The sequence below is a fragment of the Haemaphysalis longicornis genome, unplaced genomic scaffold (genome assembly GCF_048455015.1).
Source record: "Haemaphysalis longicornis isolate Haplotype H1 unplaced genomic scaffold, Haemaphysalis longicornis Haplotype H1 scaffold_2, whole genome shotgun sequence".
In the NCBI taxonomy this organism is placed as follows: domain Eukaryota; kingdom Metazoa; phylum Arthropoda; class Arachnida; order Ixodida; family Ixodidae; genus Haemaphysalis; species Haemaphysalis longicornis.
The window spans coordinates 199,501,054-199,513,190 of record NW_027526295.1 but is presented as its reverse complement, the minus strand read 5'-3'; the positions used below and the strand labels follow the sequence as shown (position 1 = coordinate 199,513,190).

The 12,137-nt window shown below is 45.5% G+C and overlaps 1 protein-coding gene across 3 annotated transcripts in view; it reads left to right on the top strand.

Annotated features, from left to right (window-relative positions):
- Positions 1-12,137, top strand: part of LOC144169758 (immunoglobulin superfamily DCC subclass member 4-like) — a 411,050-nt gene that overhangs the window by 378,883 nt on the left and 20,030 nt on the right. For all 3 annotated transcript variants that reach the window (XM_077699085.1, XM_077699084.1, XM_077699086.1), the window contains exon 7: positions 9,639-9,993. In XM_077699085.1, the coding sequence (XP_077555211.1) occupies positions 9,639-9,993 (355 nt within the window). The remainder of the gene's footprint in view (positions 1-9,638; positions 9,994-12,137) is intronic.

Genomic DNA, 12,137 nt, shown 5'->3' with positions numbered 1-12,137 from the left:
GTTCAGTCAACTATAAATCCTTGATATGTTTATTTTTCTATCGACGTCGCATTTCATTGACTGTTGCAGTTCCATAATTTCTGCTGCATAAAAAGCATTGCTCTGCCCATCTTGTATTTACTCCACATCAAGAAAACTGTACAATTTTCTTTATTTCGGAGCTTTGTCTTTTTGGCACAATTTCATTGTTTTTTTGACCTCCCTCTTGGTTAGAATCAGCATTCTGTATTTGCTTAACGGGAATTTTTCTAAAGCCAGTCTGTTCGATTTAGCGGATAGAAATAGAATGAAATGTAAGAAACGTGCATCAAGCTCAACATTCAACAGCAGTGCAATAAGGTGTTCCGCTAAGCGTAAGTTTACTATGAACAAAAAGGCGATTACTTAAGGACGAAAACGCACGTTTGCTAGCTTCACTGCCATAATATACGAATGTGGCGCACGTACAGTCCACTGCGATTCAAAGGTTATCGCGGGAAAGCTACTCTTTCAAATGAAGCTGACGGAACACCAGCTTTAGCAAAATCATTCATGCCAGTTTCGTTATCGTCGGCGTAGATAAAAGGCAACCAAGTCTGTGCTTGATAACAACGAATGTAAAGCTTGAAACCCAAAGGGTGTAAAGTCAGTCGTGCGGGCCATTGTTCTAGCATGGAACAGCCAACAAGAGAGATAAGAGTGGGAAATCTAGATTTTCATGGTTCCAAAACGAAACTGTAGGACGGCGGCGCGCGTGGCCGCTCTATGCTGACGTGATAACCTTATAATCGTGCTCGACTGTACTTCATAGCTGGTAAGAAAACTTATTAGTCTCTCTCCTGAAGGAAAAATCTAAAACACGCGAATCTTGATAGTAAACACCAAGTGTTGGCCTCCACTTCCGCCTGACGAACTTCTGGGACGGCGCGCTACTCCCGAACACACTCATGATCACGCTCACGAGCGCGTGCCCGCATAACCGCTTGCTCTACGGACGAACAAATTACCCGTGGCCTACCCATAGACCGGCGAACGGGAATTTAGTCCATCATGATTATCATCATCATCATATAGGCTCCTTAAGGTGGACTTTACTGTTAGTGTTCAGCATACACAAATCGCATGTTAAAGTCAGTTATTTCAAGCTTCCTTAAAAAAGAAAAAGAAAACAAAAAAAACGAAAAAAAAGAAACAAAAAAAGAAGCCTTGCCTACCTATTTCCCCGTCCCATTTTCTGGTTGACCGCCCCCCCCCCCCCCCCTTCCTGAAAAAATTTCTGGCTACGCGCTTGGCTTCGTATGACTAACGTTAACATGTATCTCCATTAGCACCTGCGAATATTAATCATCCTGAATGTGAGCATTTAAGAAAACGGAAGCCTAGTTATAAATAAATGAAGGAAAAAAGACTATTCTTGATTCCTGTGTCATGAATGAATCGAGGAATCAAGCACAGTTTTTTTTCTTGATTCCTTTGTCACCCGTCTGTACAAGATTTCGGCGCACGTTAAAGATCCCCAGGTGATCAAACTTAATCCTGAGCCCTCCACTACGGCGCGCCTCATCGCCTGCATTGCGTCGGTGCGTTTCACCCTACAATCAATCAATCGATTCCTCTGTCATAGTAATCGGTAAAACACGCAAGTGAAATGTGCAGCGAAAGCTGCAGCTGAGCATGGTTTGCGGGTCAGCCGCTGCTTGTGGGTGCGCTTCGTGAGCGACGTCCTGCTGGCGGGTCGCATAGGAAAAGGTGTACTGGCATCCTTTGCCTGATGAATATGACGTCAGTGAAATCTCGGTGTATCCCACATAAAACACTTTCGTGTTGAAATATAAAACCTGAAAACAAATAACCCTAAGTATAACGTACTCTGTAGTACTGAAGGTTGCTTCCCCGCAAGAAGTTCCTGTGCGCAGGGGTGCACCCTTTACAGGCCGCTTGCTTTGTTGTAATGACGTCAGTGAAATCTTGGTGTATACGGGAATAGAACACTTTCGTGTTAAAAACGGGGGAACTGCCCTAGTAGCGCGATAGGGAAGATGTAGTGCTTTTTGCCTCGCCCTCCTGCTCTGCATGCCGTGCGTGCATACGTGCATGCGTCGGTTCAGTACCGTGTGCTACGAGCAACGTGTGAACCCGAGACGCACATTCGATCAGACTGACGGAGCGGTCGGCATCGTCGAAGTGAACGCACGCTGTGTGTACACAAGCGAAAAGAAAATAAAGCTTCTCGTAGTTCCATATATCCCTCACCTGACAGGACGCTAGTCCACGTGCCATGATGTCTACGTAAAATGAAAGAATGCTTGATCACGAAGTTAGAGACACCGGGAAACTGCTAAAACTGCTGGCATGGCTCATACATATTTACTTTATTCAGCGCGAAAGAAACCTGAAGCACGTTTTATTCAAGATACAATTACATAACCGACAGTACAAGCGTTCTTTTTTAGATAATACTGCACGTTGAATTTGTTGTTACGATAGCAGAGACAAACATACGTGTTTTAAGGTACGGTTTTGATTGGAAAAGCGAACCCTCGAAAAAATTTGGCACGTGCTGTTGCAAGAAAAAAAAACATGGAGAAAAAGACGCGCGATGTCTCAACTGGTAGCACGCAAGCTGGGTTGATTCGGGAAAATTCAACTGTGCAAACCCGCAAAAGGGAGGCAGTTACTTGGCAGAGGCGACACAAGTCTGTGCGCTTTCGACAACATTTACGGTGAAGGAAACAGATACGCGGCCATTTTCTTTCTATTTGCCGCACGGCTTCGCCAGAAGTTTACTGATTGAGTTTACGTAATGCGGAAAGAAGCTCCCGCATCGTTATTGTCGTTGTCTAAACTGTTTGGTGGGGACACGTAGAATCTGCACCTGGGAGATGTCAGGCTCGGAATTATTGCGACCGGTTCGGCTTTTGTTATGTAATCATCATGTCGTGTGCTCCGCAGTTTTAAAGCGCAGCTTCCAAGTGCCTGTTTCCGCCCTTCAGTGACGTCGAAACAGGCGAAGGAGGATGAATTCTAGTGAACAGTGAGATCAGAATTATTGGCTGATTGAGTGGCTGATTTATTTATTTATTTATTTATTTATTTATTTATTTATTTATTTATTTATTTATTTATTTATTTATTTATTTATTTATTTATTTGTTTGTTTATTTATTTATTGAGTGAGTGAGTGAGTGAGTGAGTGAGTGAGTGAGTGAGTGAGTGAGTGAGTGAGTGAGTGAGTGAGTGAGTGAGTGATACTGGGCTTTAACGCGCAGACGCTCCAGAGACGATAAGGCGCGCCCTAGTGGATGGCTCCGGATTAATTTGAACCGCCCGGGGATCTTTAATGTGCGCCGAAATCTCGAACACACGGGCGTTCTTGCTTTTAGCCTCCATCAGAAAAGCGGTGGCCACGGCCGGCAATCGAACCCGCGCCGTCGTGCTCAGTAGCACAACACCATAAGCATGGTAAAATAAGCGACATAAACAGCATATGGAGAGCGAGGAGGAGAGCATAGAAAAATACGGCTCGAGCGTCACGAGGAAAGCGGAGGGGGATGAATGGGTGGATGGAAAACTTTATTTGGTCTTAGAAGTAGTGTACAATCACTGCTAAACGGGCCCCCCTCCCACAACAGGATGGGAATGTCAATCCTCAAAATCACGTTGTGAGCCTGCTGTAAAGCCCATAGTTAGATCGTCCAGGCCCGGACTGCGAAGTGCAGCCTCCCACCGGGCGGGTCCTTGAACTCCGATTATTCAATCCGTTCGCAAGAGCAGAGGATGCGTTCGAGCGTGGTTAAAGCACCACAGGCCTGGTAATAATTGGCTCCGTATACTTCTCATGGTAAAACATGTTGATGCTCCACGGGCAAGGATACGTACCAGACTGCAGTAAGCTTAATGTAATTGCCTGAGCCCTGTTTAGTATAGGATCATGCTGAAACAGTGAACGGAGGACAGATTGCCGCCCGAGCCGCGCTGCGTAGTGGCGATCCGCCAACGACGATGTAGCGCTGTAAAGCAGCATGCATTCTCGCTTGTAAAGTGTTGTCCAGCACGGCACTATAATACATACTACTCTGTGGGCATGCCCACACAGGAAGCGGACTACGGGCACAACCTTATAAACACGCAAGTTTTTTAGGCCCGGGTACACCAACATCTCACCGGCGTCATATCCGTCGCAGAAATGACATAACCAGGAAGAGTTCTGTTGACGCAGCCCCGCCCGCATTCGAACGACGAACTCTCTCGCCGCAACGGGAAGTGCACAGCGCTATGCCAACTACGCTGTGAATTCAAGCGCAAGCAGGTTTACGAACGCTGTCGTGCTGTCAGATGGTGCTGTCGTCTAGGAGAGGCAAAGCTAAGTAGTTCATCATAACGCTAATGAGTGACGCCTCGATGCCAGCGCCTCGGTGTTGGCGCCTCGATGCCAGCGTCTTGGTGTAGGCGGGACGTGGGTTAATTGAGGCACCCTCCTCAACCTACTGCTTTTGGTTTCGGTTCGGTTTCGTTCGCACGGTTTCCGAGGGGCTATTTTTCAGTCACATTTACGCAATGTTCTGGCGCGTGCAATTCAGTGTCTAATGCTGATGCGCCTAACGGTGACATACCGACGTAATATAAATAGCGATGTGCAAGTTCATATGAATGGACAATAACATTAAACGCTCCTGTGGAGGCAAATCTCACTTTCATGTTTTACAGATTCTTATGAAAGAGGCTTCAACAACATTTTTATGATTATTCACCGTCCTGGTACTTGCCCTCTAGTTGATTGATTGATTGATTGATTGATTGATTGATTGATTGATTGATTGATTGATTGATTGATTGATTGATTGATTGATTGATATTTAGCTGAATGCCCCAGCGTGCAGTGAGGGCGGAAGCATATGCAGCAAAGCGGGCTACGTATGTGCTACATGTGGGTGGCCGTCACTTTGCAAGAATAACAGTAGAAGCTGTAGCGTGTGGGTTGGAGATTAGGCCTAATGTTTAGGCCTAATGGGTTGGAGATTAGGCCTAACCAGTGGGTTGGAGACTAGGCCTAACCAGTACCCGCAGCTTAACGTGCAAAGTGGAGGAGTAATTTTTTTAGGTGTAGAGCACATTAGAGGCTCGCTTTGTCGGCGTAGCTCGCTCGCTGGACCCAACTTAAGACACACGGCGTTCCGTAGTAGCGGCTGCCGTCGCGGCGTAAACCAGAGGCTTTGAAAGGCAAGTGATTTATAGAGTCAGAAGCGTTAAAAACTCATGAACCGCTGCCGCTTGTCATACATTTCTTCGTTGTTTAGCGCAGAAAACTGTAGGTACATTTCAGGCAAAATATTCGTAATTAACCGGCAGCGCCCGAGTTCATTTAGTTAGGAACGCTCGTTGGGTTGGTTTTTATGATAGTAACCGAAAAACAGTGGCAGTGCAACGCTGGCACGTGCGGGAGGAAAAGCAAGCACAAAAAGAGCAGAACTCCCGCTGGCGCAGTTTCAGGCAGGGGGCGCGCGAGCAGTGCGAAGGCGGGAAATTTGAATGTCATTGGGTGGTAGCAGTGAGCGGATGACGGCGCGTACAGCACACTGCTCTGTACTTCGGACAGCTTACACGTTGAGTGGAACGGCTTTAATTTTTTTTCTATTTTGTTCCGGTTGACAACGTTGAGCCTCAAATAGTGAAGTTGTAGGTCTAACCTCTCATGTTTATGCCTAACGCTAGGTAATCTTTAAGTGGAGTCTTACGACTTGTGAAGCAACATCATTCTCATTGTACGTGAAACCGTAGGTTGACGAAGTTAGACGTGAAAGCGTGACGTTAGCCTGAAAACAGAACGTCGCATTTTCACTTCGTTTCGCCCCATCCCTTTTCTGCGCATCACACTTTGCCTAATGGACTTATAAAAAGGAAAACACGGGACGTTTCACACAGGAGACTTCACCAAGCGACATCAATATCACCATCGGCTAACATAGTGCTCCCACACTGAAAAAGACGCCCAGGAAACTGCTAAACAATACTAGTTAAACCAAGCGTGCATGTATGATTTCGTTCTCGCCTCCTATATACATATAATAAATTGCATGGCGTTCAGGGCAGAGCGGTTAACGACAAATATGGCGCGCATCTAAAGTGAACGTGGCATGCTCTAGACGATTTAGGCGGTTTGTTGACTCACTCAGTGCCTCCATAATTGCACTATGTTTGGTATTTCCGCCTGTGGAGGGGCGCTCTTCAATCGACGGTCATCTGCGTGCGATCTCGTTTGTGCTGCCATTCATCACAAAACTGGAGTACGTAAACGCATTGAGCAAACCGATCCATTCTGATTTTTATCTTTTGATTGAACGGTAATGACGAAGAACGTTGCGGAGAGGGCGCGATTGCGGCTTTGTTTTATTTGAAGTCGCGAGTAATATCGGAGCAATGGCATTGCAATCAATTCATGCAGTCTATCTGTAAGGCTTCATGTGTTGTAGTTTGGAAATATTTGCGGTCAACAGCGAGGTAACTAAGCACTTCTCGTTGCTATGTAGACTTGTAGCACTAAAACGTCTCGTTTGTGCATCTTCTTCCGCGATGTATATGTCCCAGTTTCTGACGATTTATTTAATACTGCAGACAAAGCAATGTAAAAACCATATGTAGCTGAAAGCCTCTAGACGCTTGGCTTATTTGTCAGTTTTTAGGGGCAAAGCCCCTTAGGGGCTCGGGCGATCGGCGTCGTCGCCGTAGTAAGCGTGGTCTCGTGTAGACCCGGTACTAAAACACCGGGAAACTCGTTAACGCCTCACGAAGAACGCTTCGTAACGCGTACTAAAAACACCGGGGCAGTCGTTTACGCCTCGCTCTATACCGCTTGGTGCTTCAAAGACGCGAGACTTCTACAGAAAAGCTGTATACCTATACGCCCCAATGATTTCATCTCCGTTGGCCAAAACGCCATGGCGCCGAGAATACGATTATACACGACATGCTTCGTCCCTTCCCAGGTTTCCCGTTAGTGGAAAATGACCAGTATTTTTCACCCCCCAAAAGCCAGTTCCCAGTGTGGAAAAAAATTCATAAAAACATCTGAGTAGGTACTAGACCCCTGTATTTTAGGGCGGCTTTTTTGTGTGTGTATCAGGAGAAGTTCTTGCTGGGCTTGTCGGTTGCAGTCTAAAAGCATGATTAGTACCGCTAAAAGCGACACACGACAAACGGCCGGCGACCTGGTTATACCCATCGGTCAAAGGAGTTTTTCGCATGTGGACATAGAGAAACAAAGTATTGAATAAATGAAAAGTAGCGAAGGAAATCAGCGCACTAAGGATGACGTTTGCTCAAGTCATGAGTGGTTTGGGATTCACATGCAAGGTTTCTTTACAACAGTCGCGAACTGGACACTTGCTGTGTCAAAAGTCTTCTTTGTGAATGAATGAATCAATGAATGAATGAATGAATCAATGAATGAATGAATGAATCAATCAATCAATCAATCAATCAATCAATCAATCAATCAATCAATCAATCAATCAATCAATCAATCAATCAATCAATCAATCAATCAATCGATGAAATTACGGAAGGAGCAGAGAAATAAATAAATGGCAATGTTTGACACTCATACACATGACTCTCCCGTGGTAAAAATAAACATTCCACTGGTTACTCAGAACAAAATAAACACGCAAATACAAGCGCGCGAGAATTGCATAGCAACTAGATTGGGACGTCCGTGCCAATGAATGATAATACTGGCGCACACACAAATGCATAGAAAACAAAGTTTTATACATCCTTATGATGTATCACAAAACTATCAGGGGTAGTTTTGTTTACGTTTCATCATGTGGCAAGAACACGATTGAGAGCCAAGATCACGTATACAAGGATAAAAAAACATGAGTTACGCGAAGATTAGCCCACGGTCACGTTTACGAAACAGAATCGGGAAATACTTAAATTTATCTGCTTACTCAGCGTAGAGATTGTACGTGCACTTCACACTCTATATAGGGCACAAGCCACGCACCGGTTTGGGCAAAGAAGGTTGCGGTGTTTTCTAGTGGAGCTTTGCGGCACACAGGGCCTAGCTTGCTCTAGCAGTTCTACACACGACACTGTTCCCCGACTGATTTTTAAGAGATAGCAAATGTCTTCCTTATTCCTCCTAGAGGTTAGGCCGGGCTGCGTCAACAGACTTGATGAACCACAGTCAGATTTACTGTTAGCGCCGAAGCGATGGTTAAAAAAGGATACAAACTTTTTTTCTCAACACTCTCAATGAGCTTGCAGTTGATTTCGCAAACGCCACTCCAGAGTACCGACAAATACTCCAGCTGTGGACGACAAATACTTGTGTACAGCTTGACAACGAACCAGGCTCTTTGAACTCCTTCAATATGCGACACGCAACACCAATGTAGTTAACAGCACAAGTATTTACCCCGATATGAGTAAATTTTCACCTCCTACATTAACCTTATCCCCACGCCGTAGTATTTGACGCTGACGTTACAGGTGAACAAGGCGTTCTAAGTGCTCCTTGTGAATGTCATTCGCTTAGTTTTAGGCGTATGTATAAGGATTTCGTTACATTGCACCAGTACGAAGAAAGCGTGATCGCTCCCTGCACAGGGAAACGATTGGCAGTGTTGTAAAGAAACAAAAATTAAATACCCTGACCTAATTTACATATAAGAGAAATTGACAATCATGAAATACCGGCGAAATATCATTTAGAAACATAGAAGGGTTTAGAAACATTTAGAAACATAGAAGAAGCCGACAGAAACACCGCTGGTGGTATCTAAAAAGTCCACTTGCATACACAAAACATGACCTGTTACATAAGTAATTGTATAAGTAGGATGTGAGAGGCGGGTATAGATAGAGCTGAGACAGGTCTTCACGTAATAGCGCAGTAATAATAATATCATTATGGTAAACAATGCGTGAATTTCATGGATACAAGGTGTTTTCAGTATGAGGTAATGCTCTCAGGATTATGAAGTTATTCCTTATTTCTGGATATAGAGACCAATTTGCATTCATCCGCAGTTGCATGTAATACCTCGTAAAACTCGTGTAGCTGCGTGCCTGAAAATGTTAGAAAGGTTTGTGAGAGCAGACGTGCTTCTTGTGTTCGTTTCCCGTCCGATCTCTTGCTGATTGTAAAAAAATCTTTCGGAGGGAGAATCTCATTATTAATGGTGCCATCGCTGTAGAGAGAAAATACGTTCTGAGCAGTATTTCAAAAAGGGAAGTGGTCACTTACACGCACACATTGCCGGGTTCAGACCACGGATAACTTATAACTATTATGTTTCGTTACAACCAGAGTTTACGTTATTTTACCTGGGCCCTTTTTCAACAACAGATAATAAGCTAGCATGACTTGTCAATTTTCTCTGTCCCGTAACGGCTACGAAGAGGTATTCGCAGCGAGCGAGTGGAATTTATTTTCTCGGAATACTCACTCGCCACTGATCCCGAACGCACCAATTGCAGATTCCCACAAGAAGTAATTCTTCCGCTATTCCTCTTAAGCGACCCAGTCATTCCCAGAGCCTGCGACGATCGAAATCAGGTTTACCCTAACCCCAATAGCCGACGTCGTACCGTGCGTAGGCACTGGCTGAGCCCCTTGGGGATCATAATCCTTGTTCATACAACCTTCGCAGGTGAGCTCGGACCCCAAGATGAGTCTGTTCGTGCGGCTGCGCGTGCTGGTGGCCCGCGCCGAGATCGTGGGCGGCAGCTCGGGGCAGCTGTTCCTGAAGACGGGCTCGACGATCAACCTGACGTGCGAGATCAGCCAGAGCCCCGAGCCGCCGGTGTTCGTGTTCTGGTACCACAACGAGCGCATGATCAACTACGACGAGGCGGCCAAGAGCCACATCCTTGTGCGCAAGGCGGGCAGAAACGCGGCCGTCTCGCGCCTCCTCGTCCACGACGCCGTGCCCTCGGACTCGGGAAACTACACCTGCGGCCCCTCCAACGCCGACGCCACCAGCGTCGCCGTCTTCGTGCTCAACGGTATGCGAGAAGAGAGTTTTTTAAGCGAAGATATCTATGCCTCCCTGATTCCGGCGTTGCCCCAAAACGCACTGCAGAAAAGCCAACTTTCTCTGAAGATGTATTGATCGTAGCTGACGTTAATTGTGGTTGAAGCGCGAAGCTTTCTCTGGTCAAAAGTCAATGTCTTCAAATTGCAAAGACAAAAATCCAAATCGTTACACCCAAGACGAACCGCAGGAAATCCAGCTTAAAAATCATATTTCACAAAGGCACATCAAGCGCCTCAAGGATGACAAAAACATTCCGCGTGGTCTGGAATCCAACCTGAATCCCTTGCGTTATAAAGCCGACATACCGCCAATTGCGCCATTCCGGCATAGTCGAAGCATTTTGGATTTTTGACTTTTTGTTGCCTTTGAAACATGTTGGGTGGAAGACATCTTCGTGTTTTTACCACCTTTCTTGAAAGAAAGGGGTTCTGATTTTTCGGGAAACGTTTTCTTTAAATCAAGGAACCACTGAACTTCTAGCCCATTTTAGAATAGCTACAAATGGCCACCCCTGAAGAATCACGTCCTCTTAGTGTTTAAGATATTAGCGCAACACACCTGGTGTCTTCATTTACAGGTGTTAGGGTTCTTTCTTGTTTTTTTCTTTTTTACGATACGAAACTCACTGGTAGTAGCGCTGATACTAGCTCAGTAGCTATGTAAGTTCTATAAGGTTACTTAATGAAAACGGTGCGTGTTTACTCCGCTTTTTATCACAGCTGCGTCCGCACGACTGCGCATGTGCGGTATGAAGCGTCATTTGAGTGCGCATACAGACTCAGCTACGGTCTCGCTCGAGAAAACGCTAATCTTGTAAAACATGCTCTACGCTTCCGCTACTCTTTTTTCCGGCAACCTTTTTTATGTTCGTTTATGTGTTTGCCCTCAATTGCATAAGTGTGCCCGCACATCCGCGACGACTGGACGACAACGAAGGTTTCGGCCGAGAGCACGCTTAGCTCCAGATGGTCGCTAAAGACTGACACTCTCGTTAGTCTGTGTAGTGTTCCTAGTATATACACTAACTCTACGTCTGGAATACCTTATCTACCATCGAGGGGTCATTTTTTCTAGTCTACAGTGGCGCAGAACCCCGTGGAGAGCATAAATGCTCATTCATCTCTATTTATCGTGTACCCCCCGCTGAGTTCGGTACTTGTTAATGCAGTCGCGAGTCTAACAGACACACTGCAGTGTGTTTTTTCTTCTTTTCCGTGTTTTTTTTTGCTATTTATTCCTTTTTTATTTTTCTTATGGCGAGCGCAGCCATGGCCCAGGGAGGCACGGGGAGCACGCCTAATGCACCTTCGAATACACCGGAATGTGGTGAAATTGAATTTCTTCAGTATTATATTTTTAGATGACCTCCAAGAGATGCATTTAGATTATTTGTAAACAGTGTGTAATGGCGCCTTTATATTAACAAGCTATATATAATTTTGTGCACGTAACATCGAAAAGTTGAGTGGGCCAATTTACGCGCTTTTTTGCGTGAAAAGTTTGCTCCGAAGTTTCATCTCCCAAATATAATGTCAGCGTGCAGCACGTACATTCTATATAAGTTGGACCTCAACCTGACCGCGATGATTCTGTCTCCCCTTCCTTAGAAGTGACTACACAAGTAGTAAAGTGGTCACAGATATTTTGTGAAACATGTGCTGCTTTAAGGCCCGGCCCTTCCGGTTAATTTCATGGAGGCACAGAGAGAAGGCAGTTATTCTCTCCGATGTTTTCTTAAAACTGTTCCAAATTTCTCCAAGGAAGAGGGTTCGATTCCCGGCAGCAGCAGCCGCTTTTCTGATTAACTCGAACAGCGACAACACCCGTGTGTTCGAAATTTCATCGCACGTTATAGATCCCCAGGTAGTCAAAAATAATCCGGAGCCCTCTACTACAGCGCGCCTCATCGCCTCTGCAGCATCGGCGGGTTAAAACATCATAAAAAATCAGTTACAAGTTTATTTGACCTCCGACCAGTATTGATAAGGCTTTCTGCAACTGAGTCGGTTCAGCTTTTCGTTCCGTCATTTTCGAGTATCAGCTTTCACCTCAACGACCGAAGGCTTGCTACGGAGCACCCTGTACAGGCAAATGTGGCACTTCGGCCGAAGC